The sequence below is a fragment of the Polistes fuscatus genome, unplaced genomic scaffold, assembly GCF_010416935.1.
Source record: "Polistes fuscatus isolate 324 unplaced genomic scaffold, CU_Pfus_HIC Scaffold5, whole genome shotgun sequence".
Classification (NCBI taxonomy): Eukaryota; Metazoa; Arthropoda; class Insecta; order Hymenoptera; family Vespidae; genus Polistes; species Polistes fuscatus.
Window position 1 is genome coordinate 12,979,629 of NW_025113129.1, and position 15,922 is coordinate 12,995,550.

The following is a 15,922-nucleotide window of genomic DNA, read 5'->3' on the forward strand; positions in this document are numbered from 1 at the left end:
TACAGGTAGCTTCAAATGTATATATTAGATATAAAATGTTTATTTAATATACAAATTTTATAACAACATCCTAATTATTACGATCATTTATATGTACTTCCTATACATCATAGTCTTCTTTTTCAATCTAATTTTTTAAATGTATCATTTATTTATAGTTTTATAATTTTGTATATAATGGTAAGAAAAAAGAATTTTTATTGACACCATATGCGAAGCTAAATAATATTTTCATATCGAAGAAACTTTTTTAATTTTCTGCATAGAATATGCTGACACATTTGCCCAGAAAAACCTTTGACATCCTTTATATGTATAAATAAATTTAAGGATTCATATATTTCAACTCGAAAGAATCACAATTTCAGTCATTTTATTATAAGGAGATTACATTATGAAGTATACTTTTAAAAATAATTATCGCATTATATAATATGGTACAAGTAATATAAGATCTATATTTTTTTTTTTGCCAAAACCATGGTAAGATGCTGACCTACAAATTTGTGAATGATTTTCGCTTTCGCAGATATTTCAACGATAACAAATATATAATTATTATCCTACTTTTATTATATCTCCTTGGAAAAAATGATTTTAAGATGGACGGTGCCTAAACTACAAAACAAACTTTCCATGATTGTCTACGTTTGAATAATATTTTTATAATATTAGGTAGATGGAACGTTTTCTAAATCCATTCCTTCACTTAAAAGCTCTTTTTCTTGTTCTTGAATCTTTAATCTCCTTTCTGGTAGGGTATACATGAAATACCTAGCAGCTGAATATAATAACATTGCTCCAGTCACTACTGTTATTGTCATGCATACATTAACAAATCCCCGATGAAATTTATCATAATAATATTCCTTCTTCTTTCTTGTACGGGTTATCATATTTTATATTGATTTAGTGTCTGGAATAAGAAATGTTATCTATAAAGTATGAACACACTTTACAAAATGTGAATTATAAAATCTGATGCATTGATGTATATACAATAACATTTTTATGAATTAACATAATCTTATATTAAGACCTCTATTAAACAGAAAAATTTCTTTCTTAAAGTAAATTTTATTATATAATTTGTCAAATGTATATAGATGCATTTATTATTTACACGTTAATGAAACATTTACTAATATCAAACAAAAATTCGACTTCTTTTTTAACCACACAATTGATACTCTACATAAATTAACACTTATTGTTTGTTTGTATTTAATATTGAACTAAAATTATATTTTAAAATATTATAACTGTTCATACTTATATTTATATCTCAATTTATTTATGTACAAGTATTTAAACTTGATTTCATTAAAATATATTTGATATCCAACACGGTAATGCCATAAAACTGCACTATGTCAGCATGCATATACCACGATAATTCGAGGTAATGCCGCTAGATGTCGCAGCATTATTAATATTTCTCGCAATTATTTTAACATTAAATTTCAATGCATTTTAATGGAGAATTGCTTTTATGCAATTGCAGTTACATGCGAATATTTAAATGTTGTACAACATTATGCAATACAAATTGTTATCAACAATAGATAATTTACCGACAGGTGAAAGATTTAAGTTCAAAGAAATTATGTAGAGATAGCGTTTGTTGTCTCTTTAAATTATGAGATTAATTTACAGGTTAAATTAACAACAAAAAGTTCATTAAACGATCCAAATTGTTACAGATTATAGTATTAAGTAATTTTATATTTTTTTGTGTTTGTTGATAATATATATTTATAGAAAATAATTAATTTTGAACGTTATACATACTTTATTATATAGTATAATAAAATAAATTTCTAATTGTTTTTTAATATATCACATTATCTCTGCACATATCTATATATCGGTATTACATTTACTTATATGTAGTGTTGACTGCGAATCATTTTTCTTTTAAGATGATATGTCACAATCAATTTAATTGTCATATACGTATTATGCATATTAATGCAAATATATAATAATAATAAAAAACAAATATTATTCTTTCCTACAAAACAAACAAATAATAATATAATGCATTCAATTGAATGGGAAAGACAATGAGAGTGTCAAAGGATCAGGTCTTAATAAATGTTCAATTCTCTAAGAACTCATTAAACATTTGAGAATCTACATCTAATACTATTTCATCCAAAGATGGACCTTCTTTAGTTGTTGGTATTTCTGCAATTAAAATGCATACATTTATAGGTATAGATATTCTCATTAAATGAAATATTTAAATATAAAAGAAATACACGTACTAGGTATATGTCCTGTCGCTTTATAAGCTTCCAATTCTCCTTTAAAAACTTCATCAAAAGTCTCTTGACGCTCTTTTAACATTAATTGTTGCTTTTGTTCATGCTTCGATACTCTATTAATATGTTCATTTGCCAATTTTGCTAAAAACAAAAATATATATTTATATATCTTAAATAATGTAGTTTAATTTTGTTAATGCGTTAAATAGAATCGGTCAATGTACCCTGTACAGAATTAATTTCAGATAATCTTTTTTCTTTATACAAAGCCAACTGAAATCTGTGATCCAGTTGTCTACTCTGTAAATCTAGCATTTCGTTTAGATCTTCCAATCTGTACAATGCTCCTTCGACTTCTTCGAACATTTCTTCTAATGTTCCTACAATGATATTTCATTTGTTGAATTTTTATATTATTCTTTGCAGAATTATTATGATATCAACTATGTATGAAAAAAATACCTATTTGATCCATAAGATTTTGAATCCCATTATTTATCTTAGGAATGATAGCTAATGTGTTGTTTAAACACGTTATGTTATTCCATTCGTAATCCAATTTGTCGTAAATGGAAGTTACAAGAGTATCAACTTCTTGAGCTTTAGATGCATTCTCTTCCGCTAATTCGTGTAATTCGTTCCATTGTAACTGAAAATGATGCAAGATATCCGCGCCTGCATCATAATTAATATTTCTTGATTTAACAATTTTTTTCTGTTTAGGATTTTCGGTAACTGTTAAGCCCCGTATACTGTAACGTAAACAATATTTTATACAACTATTTCTGCAATTACAAATATTAATATTTAAATGATCATCATTATTATACCTAGCAGATAAACCTTCTTGTACTGTCTGAAATTTGTTACGTAAAGTCCCAAACATATTTCTGTCAAATACATTTACTTCTCATATAAGACAGAATAAATAAGCTAATATTTATCGTTTCAATTATTTTATAATATTTTAAAACATAACATGTGTAATTAAGCTCTGACCGATATAAAAGTAGTTTGTAAAAATTTTCTTATCGAAACATTTTACAAGCTACTGCTTGATAAGAGCTGAAACATAAATAAGTTTATGATATTAAACTTAGTAATTATTGCTAAGTTATAGTGTAGAATAATTTTATTATAATTATTATCATAACTGTTAAAAAGGCAATTTAATAAATTATCTAGATAATAGTATTGTTACCATTTTTTCTTAAGAAATAATTACATTAGTAGAAATTAATGAGTTAACAAAGAAGTATAAAATAATTTCTAATATAAGCAAATGCAATTCATTTGTAAGTTAAAACAACTACATTATTGAATTTCCATTGGACTTTGACCAAAATGAGTCAGTATGGCATTAGTAAAACCTAACAAAAATATAAAAGGAAGTAAAGAAGGAAGAGATAGAGAAGAGGAAACATATTTACATATAGTTAGCAATTTTTTTCTTGATTACGTTGTATTGTAATCTAATTCCACATAAATTATTTATTTGCTCCTAAAATTAAGAAATAATAAAAATACTTCTACCAACTATAATAGCCACTATCAAATTTATATTGAATGTGACATTGAAATCACAATCAAATAAATTTGTAAATATGTAAGTGTTACTATATTGCAATTAAAATAAAATGTTAATAATAAGAATATTTTAGTATCGCAAAAAGAAAAATTATACATAGCAAAAAAATTATTTACTACATTTTATACCAATATTTCAAATCTGATAGATATGTAATTATCTTTTATGCGATTTTCTTACAATGTTATACAACATTCTGCACTTTGTTCGATCTATGCATTTTTTAATGAATGTTAATTACTTGTTTACATATGACATTTGATTTAAATCATCCATTAAAGGTTATCATTAAAGCAGAAAAAAGGAAAAGAATATAAGAATAAAAAAACTAGAATAAATGCTAATAAGACTGTTTCACATATTGTAAACGTTATAATTTAATAGTCATAAAGATAAATATATTCATTTATGTATATAATTTTTTTTTTTAACAAGGTTCTATAAATTAAATTCAAAGACTCTTTCATGTACATAAATATATAAATATATATATCTTTTCTAACATAGTATTTATTTTCTAAACAAAAAATGGTGGATGCTATGTTGTATGAATGTAGTAGTAAAAGAAAATTATATTGAACATTGTATTAAAAATTATATTGAAAATTGCATCAAGATAAGTATATACATAAATACATTTATCTATATTTTTTATTTATAATTATTAATAAATTATCTAATCAATAGTTCAAATATAAATGATTATCTAGAAGTTGACTATACGATAAAGACAGTGGTGTAAAATAAATATGACGTCACGACAACTATAAAGCTGTTCACCAATTAAAGCGACTATTTCTGTGTCTCTTGCAACAGGAATTCTCAACACAAATCATGTTGCTCTCTCCTCTCTCTCTTGCTCACTCTGTGCATATGTATATGTGTAAGCAATTTGGCAACGTCGCTAAGGCTTAATCCGGCCAGAAGGAATGGAGCCTAGCAACCAACCAGTGAGGTCAACAAACGAGGTCAAATCACAGATTATTACCTGCGCAGTAACGACAAAAATAATGATGACACTGATGTAAATTCATGCATATTGCATTTTCGAATGTCACTATTTTTATCTTTCAATAAAATCTTCTTTTACTTTTCTATATATTCTTTTTGTTTCAGAAAAAAAAAAGATTAGGTTAGAACAGGACATATGTATATTTATAATGGAGAGTTTTAAATTGGATTTATTTTCGTTCGTTAACGAAAAAAAAAGAGTAAAAAAGAAATTCATTCATTTAAAAAAGTAATAAAAAAAAAAGAAGAAGAGAAAGTTGAAAACAAAATCGAAGGATAAAATATTAATGGTGTTGTATAAATTTTAACTTAAATGAATCCGGTTAAACCCACCAACAATGCAGCTTTTCGAAAAGGGGAAGAGGTAATATAATACATATATACACATTGTATATAGGACATGCGTGCGCATGTCCGTATACGTATATACAAATCTATTTTACGTAAGATAAAAGCGTCAACACACTTACAACAAGAATTTCAGAAGATTGTAGCTGAGAAGGGAGACGATGATAACGATGATACTTGGTGGTGGAGGGGTTGGGAATTGCTGAAACAGTACTATTCATCCACACATATGTATTTGGTATAGCTGGTAGATAGATTTTTATGAATACGAAGAAAGAAATTCTCTCAAAAGAGAGGGGGAGACAAAGAGAAAGTAGCAGAGCAAAAGGAAAATAGTTGGAAGGGAGAAGGGCGTGGCATTCTACAATCGCTGGAAATAAATGGAACGTATTGCACGCTAGCAACGTAAGCAACTTTGCGATACTCTACTATACTATACTATACTATACCAACGCTGCAGCAGCTACTTATGTCGTGTTATTTTTACATTTTCAGAAAGTGTTGGCAATTTACCGACAATGACAAATTTTTAATACTTTTTAAGTTAAAAAAACTATTTAAAAAATATATCTAGGAAAACTGTAACGCTAATCATACGTTTAAAAATTGTCCGATATTAATCACTATATCGAGATTAATATTTAACTCCAATATGACCTGTGTGCGAGAGAAAGAGAGAAGAAGAGAAGGTAGAGGAGGAGGAAGAGCTCTTTTTATAAATAGCAATTGTATAGCCACAGTAAAATCTTTGAGATACAAATAATACCCAAGGTAGAAGGTAAATGGCGTAGTAAAGTTGTTGGATAGTCGAAAATCCTTCAGACTTCTTTCCTCCCTCCATGCATTCAGCAAGCGTAAGTATATAAGTATTACTTCAGCAAAAACTCAACAGGAAGGGAATTAAAGCTGGAAAAGTTCTGCGCAACTCGTGACAGACGGGAAGTTAGTGGGAGGAGCAGCCGAGCATGGTAGGTCAACGGACTTATCGAAGCGTCTCTTCCCTCCCTTTGTCCCTCTACCACCTCTTTCATCCCTTACTCTAGCTAGTATATCATACTACTATATCGTGGTAATCCTATTCTCCCTTTCCATTTTGTTTCCTCCCTCTCTCTCTCCCTTTTTAATCATGGAGATCACCTCTTTGCGCATATTAATGCAGAACCTGCTCTGCTACTGATACTGATAACAAGCAAAGGACGAAAAACGACGGGTAGGGATAGGATCAATAGTCAATGCAATGAAAATACTGACCAGATATATATATATATATACCTACTACATATATATATTTAATTATCTAATTGCATGTCCCAGCTTTATTTATTAGAGAAGCGGAGAAATATGAAATGCAACGACGAACCGCATTTCGAAAGTATTGATCCGTTTGTAGAGAACGTCATTATTATTTATTATTCCTTTTACGAGTTACCCATTAATTTTATGTAAGCTTGTGCATAGTAATCGTTATAAATAATAGATGTTGAAACAACATCGCATCGTTAACGTTAAAAATGTTAATCTAGGCGATTTCGTTGTTATATTGTATTTTACGATATTATTGCATTTAATAATAATTATTATTATTATATATTATAAAAAAAGGTACACTTTATATATATTATGATAATAATTAATTATTATAACAAATTTTTCAAGCTAATTTAAAAGATTATAATTATTGCTAATTCGAGCACAGAAAGCTTTCCAAATGTTTGTTTGTGTGCGGGTGCAGTGTATGCACATGTGTGTGTATGCGAGTTTGCTGCACAAATGTCCCTGAACAGGCAGCACACTACCATATGTTACGATCAATAGAGACGGTACATTCGGCCGTTTTCGACATGTTCCGTTGAGTTCCCCTACTATATTTGTCCTCGACGACCTCCAACCATTAACGACCACGCCTTGCTTGCGTGCTTTCACGATGAAATTGATTCTAGAAAATGCAACACGTTTCTAACATTCCTTAAATATTTTCTCATTGCTAGTTATATTCATTATAAAAGCACACGCCTTCCTCCAATGCTACGTGCATATAATTTTTTGTTTGTTTGTTTGCTATTGTAATATATTTGTTTTAGGGATCGATAGAATTAGTACTTAAATGTATTCATATCTATCTGTCAAACAAAGTTGCTTATACAATATATATTGTAGATAATCGCGCATTAATCGATCAACATTGCAGCTATGATCGATCAATTGAATCTATTATAAATAAATAATTTTTCCGTCAATTCGTTGTTCCTCGTTCATAGTAACATGTAAAGCAAGAAAGTGACTATCACAGATCATAGTGGATAAACGAATGACTGACAGACGGCAAGTTTCAGCAATTGGTAGTAGTAGTAACTGCAGCAGTAGCAAACTGACGTTGAGGAGGATATAGCTGGATGAGAAGGGAAGAGGGAATTAATACAAATACAAGAGCGTTTAAACTGTGAGGAAAGAAAAGTGGATGGTGGAACAAACGAAGGGATGGGAGGAAAAAAGAAAAAGGGAGAAGGAGAAAATAGAAGTAGCAATTATCCAGCAATGTTGTAGATACGCCTGCGCCAACGTTGCATCATTGGTTCCCCATCCAGCTCTTGAATATATATTAGGTTGACTTAATTTCAATTCGAGCTGTTTTCCATCTCTCTCGCCTTTAGTTTCTCTGTCTTCCTTCCTCCCATCAAGGCGAGTCTTTACAGTCGTATTCATCCGCCTGCTCTCCCTTTATACTTGTTGGAATTTCATGCAAAGGGTTTACATGAGAGTGTACGCATGCGCCGCGTAACTATACAAGTAGTACGCTGTCGAGAATGAACCCTCAAAAACTGATAAAGGAACGCAGTACGCGGTAAGTGGTGGGGGAAGTTAAGCGAAAAGGGCGGGTGAGAGGTAGGTAGAACGTGCGTTATTCCTATAAAGATTGTCGATGAGGGACGAGGAGGGAAACCGCAAGCGTTAGAGAGTGGGAGAAGCCCGGCGTGGTTGCTCCAAACGGCGCACGCTGCTCCATGCTCGCTCGGCCATTCGCGCGCGCGCGCGCGCGCGTCCTTACAAAATACAACGGCAACTGAACACTCTGAACCCGACGTTGAGAACGCGCTTCAACAGTTCGCCACGAATTCACACTGAGTTGATTATTCTGTCGCGCGGTTTCATCGTGTGGCGCCGCCATATTGGCGGCTCAATATAACACGTACTAATAATAAAGTTTAGATAGAATACGAAACAGGTCTAACGGCGGCAGTCAATGTGTCGATTCTACCATCGTTGTACGGTCGCTACGTCAATGTATTATTTAAGGAAAATGCTGTGATCATGTTTTAACACTGTCAGCCATGTTTGATCAGATGCGAGAATTCGAGAGGGCCTTACTATTCAAATGATAACAATTCTCCATCGGATCGTCGTTTTTCTTTATTTTAATTTATTTGCGGACTTTTCTCTTTTATTGCTTTTTTCAAATTGTTAATCGACGTGGAAAATATACAAAGATAGACCATCGTATGGTGAAGAGCGAGCGAGAGAGAGAAAAAAGGAACGAATAGATTTGGCGCCCAGTCAGTCATTTTGACGCATGTTGGTAATTTGACTAGCGCGCGTATTTAATTGGTCCAATTTATCAACGAATATAATTTACGCGAATTCATTATATCAATAAAAGATCTTCGCTTGGTCAATGATCTTTATAAATATTATTAATGAATTTTTATCAATTATTGTGATGCGAATGATTTGTGATTATTGGAAAGCAACAATTGCAATTATCGAGAAACTTTGAATGCAGAACATTCGGTAACCGGTTTTTCGAATGTTTTGTTATTGTATAACATACAATAGTGTCCTGCATGGAAGTTTCAATACAACATGAACTTATGTTTATAGCTTTATGACAATTTTCATTGTTGGCAACAATGCCTGTAAGTACTATTAATATATATATATATAGATACATACATACACACATGTATATGCAGAGAGTTTAATAAAAAATTAAAAGAAGCCAAACAGTATTATCATAATCTGTAGGTAATTTATTATTTTATATAGTATAATAAAAGAACACTTAAGAGACAGTTACTATTGTAAGCGTGATTAATAAAATAATATTTAATACGAAATTTTTATTATCATTTGCAGATCGGAAATGAATGATCCATTAGATAACGATATTAAAGAATTTGGATTATCCACGAAGGGAAATTATAAGGATAGCAACGTGGATTTATTACAGGCATTTGGTATGTGATTGTTAACTAACAGTAATAAATGTATTGTCTTCATAAAAACAAATTATACTAATGCACACCATTTTGCAAACATTCTAAAAAAAAACATATCATGTACCATGTATATATACCTCAGTCTAAAGCTATCTTTTTCTTTGCGTTTAAACAATCTATAATATCTATCATAGTTTTACAAGTTACATTTTTCTATTAACTTTTTGAGTGCTGAATACTCTTAGCCGATGTGCTTCGCAGGGACAGAATGTTTCATTACTAGTGCGAGTTCTATTGATTGATTATATTAAATGCAAGTAATGATGAATTATAATGTTATTCTCTCAAATGAAATAACAAACAACAATATCGCTTTATAGCATTCAAAGGGTTAAAGACCTATTAAACTTTTATTTATTCTATACACTTCTTCTGTCTTAATTAAGTTCTTCTGATCTTTTGGCTATATCGTTGACACAACACTTTTGATTTTCCATTAATAATTCAATTATTCTAGACAAATTATATACATCTAAGAATGAATGATTCAATTCTAAAATTTACATTGTCGAGTCTTATTATGAAATAATTTACATATTATAAGAGTAACACGCAATTAAAATAATTGTATATTTAATAATAGCTTTATCTATCATGAATATATTTCACTACTTATTTCCTACTGTTTAATTAGTTAAATAAAATTTACATAAACACACACATGCATACACATATACATGTATATATATACATCATAATTAAAATATGTTATTATATATTCAGTTAATAACATTAGAAACATATGACAAATATAAATATTCTTACCTTATTTTATTTAAAGTAAGGTTAAGTTGTCTGTCCCCTCTTTCTCTCTCTCTTTCTCTTTCTTTCTCTCTCTTTTTCTCTTTCTTTCGATGATATTTTTTATCCTATTTTTACATACTACACATACAAAAGACTAGGTAAACACAAATTTCACATGCACACGGCAATAATAAAGTTTCACTCAATAGAATCGACAAGTCCGATGTTCAAGGTGTGTTAATAGGAAGGTAAATTGTGGCGGGAAATTCGTATATCGTTAAAACGAGCCAATAATATTCGTTCTTTAAATCGTATCGATTTGTTGTCCTATTTTTATTTAATGACAAAACAAAAGTTAACTACTCTTCGGTTATTAAACAGTTTGTATTATATTAATAAGAAAAGTTATTTCTCGTTTATATATATATATATATCCTCATATTTTTCTAGATCGTAATCGCATTGTTTTCGTAATTTGAATCTTTTAATCGCAAGTGGTTATCGATAAATGAGAATATTGTATGCTCCCAACGATCAACGAATCATCTACATGGATGTAAAGTTATGGTGATTTGGTGTAATCAATTTAATTAGACACAAAAGCGCGGCAAATAGTTTTAGATTGTTTTCGTTTAGTTTAATTAATATAATTATAATACAATTACATATAATATATACGTTAAATTAAACATATTATATATAATTTTTTCCTTTTTGTTTATCAATTTCTTTATAAAAAATTTTCTAATAAAAAGATTAAGGTTAGGTCATGCTCTTTATAAATTTAATTCTTTTTTTTTTTCTTATAATCCCCCTCATGTACGATGTTTACATTAATTGGGAAAAATAAACTACGTTTATTGTTACAGATGAACAAATAGATAAACAAACTCCATCTCATGATTTATCCAGTCAGCTATTTAATTGTGAAATTTGTGAAAAACAATTTGCTACGAAGAAGCTATTAAAAAATCATATTTTTACTCATCTTGGAAGAGCTCGCGTGGTACTTAAAAGAGTTTCCAATGTGAAAGTACTTAAAAGAAAACACAGCGATACCTATTTCTTGAGTTCAGAAAAGAGTCAATCTTTGAAATTAAAACTTAAGAAAACGTCTTATACTGATCCACTCAAATTAACGCTTAAGAAATCATCTGTGTCAGAAGACTTTATCGTAGTCAGTACTAATCATACTCTAAATACAATTAATTTCTCTACGGAAGACGTGGCAGGTGAAAAGGATAGAAATGAACAGAGTGATGCTGAAGAAACGGATAATTCAATCAAGCAAACATTCGAAAACGTGATGGTAGATCAACAGGTATGCTTTTTTCATAGATTACAATTATTTCTACGTTACATTGTTTTAAATTATATTTCTAATTTCTATAGGACGATTATGAGAATGCTAAATTTGAATCTGACAATGATAATTCTTTGGAAGAAAATGAAAGACCATCCTTAGATATTAACGAAGGCGATTCTGGAGTAGGAAGTGATATGGCAAATCCATCCGAAAAAGAAGATCAAAATGTTGATGATTTACATGGGACTGATAATTATAATAATACAGAAAAGAGGCTTTCAGAAATAGAAGATCATGAAGAATCAGATGCCTTAGAAGCAACATGTAGAGAAACAATAGAAAATCTAAAGAAGTTAGGAGAACAATCGAGGTAATTTTTTGATCATGTTTATATATTTATATTAATCAATTGAATTATTGTAAAACATTAACACTTTGACATCCGGCATATGTCCAATACATTTGCCACTGAATAGCGTAGAGTTAATTTAAAAATATACATATTTTCAGTTCTAGATCTATAAATCAGTTAATTAATAATTCTTCCGTTGATGAAGATAATGATACGGTGAATGAAGTAGACATGTTACATGATCTTGAAGAAAATCCAGCTATAAGCATTATTTCTAAGTCTTCCACATTTTCTAATCATTCTGTGTCCGAAGATGATCCAAAACAAGTAGTAGTAGATACAGAGACTGGATTTAATTGGAATCAATTATCTACAGATTTAACACACAAAGATAAACTTGGTTCAAAAGAGAATGAAGATCATGGCGAAAATTCAAATGAAAACAATATCGAAAATTCTACATCACTTTTACAAAACTTTTTAATGGAGAGACGTGATCATAGTGAATTGATATCAAGCAGTTTACCACCAGTTGAAACCGAATACGTTTCTTTAGAGAAATTAGCTGAAATTAGCATGTGTCGTGTTTGCAATGAAAAGTTTAAAGATATAACGCATCTCGATGAACATAGAAGTAAAGTTGGTCATTATCAGTGCAATATTCCAGACTGTGCCAATCTTATTTTTCATTCGCCGGTGGAAGTTTCTATGCACAAATCTCAAGTGCACGGAACGTCGCTGTCTCCAAGTGTTAGTCAATTGTCTCCCCACTTAAATACGAATTCTCCTCATTTAAATCAAAATTCGCCACATTTACGGCAAGCTTCTCCACAGTTGAATACGCATTCACCGCATCCTCAGTCTATGGAATCTCCATCGCAACTTAGTCGAAATTCTCCGTTGACAGCTCCTCATCAAACAAATTCACCAACATATAATGCTGTAACCAGTAATACGACTCAACAAATAATACAACCAGTTAGTTTCGACCAATTACCAGCACCTGTACAACAATTAGCTCAACAAGTGCAACGTATGCCTCTTCCACAAACGCAATTACCTCCAAGTCTTCCACCGGGAGCTAATACAATGATACCTGGAACAAATTACTTTGTACCGCCTCCAGGAAGACCACCATTATATAGAATTTCTGGTCCACATAGTATGCATTACCAGTCTCATTTATCTCATCTGTATCCACAATATGGACCTGGTCCATACCCACAAATGACTGGTCCTCCACAAATGCATCCTCAACTTTCTCAACAAATGTCACGTGGTCGATATCCATCAGTTGCACAGAATACAAGGTTATATATAATTGTAACAAATAAAGTACATTGTAATTGTAGTCTTTAGTATTTAGAATATTTGATTAGAAAATATATACTTTGATGTAAGTAATATAATTATGAATTTTGTTAGGTCGCCGCGTATACCTCAAAGTGGCACTGTTCCTCGTCAACGTTTGAAAAGACCAATGCAACAAGCAGTGCAGTTACAACACCAACAACAGCAGCAGCAGCAGCAGCAACAGCAGCAACAACAACAACAACAGCAACAACAGCAACAACAGCAGCAGCAGCAGCAGCAACAACAACAACAACAGCAACAACATCACCAGAATAACACTGTTGCAAAACAAAGAAGGTTAGATGTTTTAATGCCGGATAGAAATGAAGATGCAGATTGTCATGTTATCGCACAACAGAAGAGGAATGATGGATTACCTGTTATACAAAATGTTCAAGGAGCTACAACCCAACAAACAACCAATAGAAATGATTCAACAATACATCTAACTGATTCCATAACTCTTAGTGTTAGACAACCTGGTAAGTTGAACATGCAACTGATTGTTGTAATAATGTCAATAATTTTGAGAATATTATTCACTTTATTTCACAATCAATTATTATTGAATGCCATTATTGAAATGCTAATAATATTCTTGTCAAATAATTTTATTTTATGACGTTGTATGAGTGATTATTTTTTCATACTTTTGTATATTATTTTTGTATTATTGCATTTTTATATTTTCTATATTGATTAATTTTATTAAAGTGCCTCTTCTGACAAATATCTTTTTATTTATTTTTATTTAGTTATTGTAACTTTATAAACGTTTTATCTATTGCTATTAAATATTACTGTACATTTTGCTATATATTTCCATTAATTCGATGTTAATATTAAAAATAGAGAAGAGGTATTTTATAAGAATATAGAAATATATTATTAATTAAAAGGTTCTACTCCAGCTCAACTTCAAAATACATCAAATCCTGGTAGTAAAAAGTCAGATGCGAAGGCAGTGGCAAATGTATTGGCAGCTAGAGGTATTACAGTAACTCCAGCTGCAAATAAAAATAAGGCCAGTGAACAAAGTAAGCAGCAATCACCAGTATCGCAACAGAGGCCTACTGCGCAGCAGTCTTTAAATGTTCCAGCCCTTAATTTAAATTCAGCAATTTCTATTATACCAGCGTCACAAAAGAAGCAGCAAGAGCAAGGACAATTTGCTGTTCCTCAAAATAAGCAAAATAAATCGCTAATTGGTGATGTAGAGCGGCCACCTAGACCTCCTACGGTTGATTTAACTCAAGATAATCCGCCTCAAGTGCCAGTAATACGACGGGGAAGGCCTCCAAGGTATGTAATATATATTTATTCAAATTATATTTGATTTTTTTGACGCGTATATATTTATTTTAGAACATTACTCACTTGTCAAATGTGCGAGAAAAGTTTTCAAAATCAAGATATGCTGACACAGCATATGGCGACGCATAGATCAATAAATAAACTTCTTCACAAGTAAGCTGTATTATTATGTTCTAACAGTTATCTAAACTAGATGATGCAACAAGATGATTAATAAAAGTACCTGTATTTTATTTAAAGGTGCAATCTATGTTCTGCTCAATATCCAACAGCTCAAGCATTAGTTACGCACAAACAAACTTATCATAAAGAAGTAGAAACTTTGACACAAACTGGAAATATAGAATTGGCGATACCGGTAGTAGATTTAAAATCCCCGCACGTGTTAAATCGTTTAACAAATTTGGGAATTCAAAGTTATATACCATTATCTCAATTAAGTGCTCAAACGGGAGGATATTTTGGTCTACCAATAATAACGATAGATGGTGCAAGAAATCCTAATACGTGTAATTTAGGCGCACTTGGTGCTACATCGATACTAAGCCTTGGTCCTCTCAAACATTTGTCTAATAGGTAACTAGGAAGAAGAGGCTTTTTGGTAATTGTACTAATTATTTTTTACATTTTTTTCAATCACCATTATCTTCCTGTATTTGGGTAAATTCATATATTCTATTGTTTCTTTCCATGACTTGTTATCATTTTGATTGGTACATTTTTTTTCTTTTGCTAGTATGTGCATATTATTATTTACATTTATTTAAGTAAAATTTCAAACATTAATATGATTTGAATGAACAATATTCTAGTTTTCAGTTTAATATTAGAGATTAAGATTATCAGAAGAATTGTTTAAATTTACTTATTATTTGTAAATAGTTCTAGAGCAATATACAGTATTCTTAATAATGGTTAGAAAAACTTTTCAATATGTTTATAATAACACAGAAAGAGAGAGAGGGAGAGGGAGAGAGAGAGAGAGAGAAAGAGAGAGAGAGAGAGAGAGAGAAATACAATCAGTAAAGTATGTATCATATATTTACATATTCTGCACTATATAATATAATAGAATTTTTGGGAATGGTGTACTTCATGTACAATTAAAAAAAAAATTAATGTAATATATTTTTTTTTATACTGAAAAATACGAGAGTTAAGTCAATGTTTATTTTCATTTTCACGTAAAACATATTTTACACCAATAATCATTTTCATTATTTATAATTCATGGGATTTGCACAACATTTTTTCCCATTATTACAAGCAGTACAAAAAAAGCAAACTTTTTTAAAGTCATCACTTTGAATGTAAATTTAAACACATATACACATAACAATATGTATTTCTTTCTATTATATT

General features: G+C 30.3%; 2 protein-coding genes and 2 long non-coding RNA genes across 15 annotated transcripts; 2 read left to right on the forward strand and 2 right to left on the reverse strand.

Moving 5' to 3' along the window:
* Positions 1–752: 752 nt before the first annotated feature.
* LOC122522665 lies at positions 753–1,784 on the reverse strand. Its single transcript, XR_006305125.1, has 2 exons — positions 1,273–1,784; positions 753–916 (listed from the first exon to the last, which is right to left on the reverse strand). It is a non-coding gene; the product is annotated as an uncharacterized LOC122522665 (long non-coding RNA).
* Positions 1,785–1,824: 40 nt separating this feature from the next.
* Positions 1,825–10,298, reverse strand: LOC122522664 (dysbindin protein homolog). Of its 9 annotated transcripts, none has more exons than XM_043643948.1 (7): positions 8,264–8,346; positions 5,340–5,430; positions 3,101–3,335; positions 2,733–3,022; positions 2,495–2,650; positions 2,271–2,411; positions 1,825–2,190 (listed from the first exon to the last, which is right to left on the reverse strand). In XM_043643948.1, the coding sequence occupies exons 3-7, from the start codon at positions 3,154–3,156 to the stop codon at positions 2,102–2,104; spliced, it is 732 nt and encodes a 243-aa protein (XP_043499883.1). In that variant the 5' UTR covers positions 3,157–3,335; positions 5,340–5,430; positions 8,264–8,346; the 3' UTR covers positions 1,825–2,101. The 9 variants fall into 9 exon arrangements, with proteins under 9 accessions (XP_043499883.1, XP_043499881.1, XP_043499882.1 ...); XM_043643946.1 differs by lacking the exon at positions 8,264–8,346 and adding an exon at positions 7,766–8,128; XM_043643947.1 differs by lacking the exon at positions 8,264–8,346 and adding an exon at positions 5,984–6,773.
* On the forward strand, positions 5,094–5,890 carry LOC122522666. Its single transcript, XR_006305126.1, has 2 exons — positions 5,094–5,233; positions 5,354–5,890. It is a non-coding gene; the product is annotated as an uncharacterized LOC122522666 (long non-coding RNA).
* On the forward strand, positions 8,372–15,514 carry LOC122522659 (serine/threonine-protein kinase pakD-like). 4 transcript variants are annotated; one of them, XM_043643925.1, is made up of 10 exons: positions 8,372–9,128; positions 9,349–9,449; positions 11,105–11,556; positions 11,628–11,911; positions 12,052–13,203; positions 13,319–13,728; positions 14,146–14,283; positions 14,383–14,548; positions 14,612–14,713; positions 14,801–15,514. In XM_043643925.1, the coding sequence occupies exons 2-10, from the start codon at positions 9,356–9,358 to the stop codon at positions 15,138–15,140; spliced, it is 3,138 nt and encodes a 1,045-aa protein (XP_043499860.1). In that variant the 5' UTR covers positions 8,372–9,128; positions 9,349–9,355; the 3' UTR covers positions 15,141–15,514. The 4 variants fall into 4 exon arrangements, with proteins under 4 accessions (XP_043499860.1, XP_043499859.1, XP_043499857.1 ...); XM_043643924.1 differs by having other exon boundaries at positions 12,052–12,643; positions 12,728–13,203; positions 14,146–14,548; XM_043643922.1 differs by having other exon boundaries at positions 14,146–14,548.
* Positions 15,515–15,922: the final 408 nt, after the last annotated feature.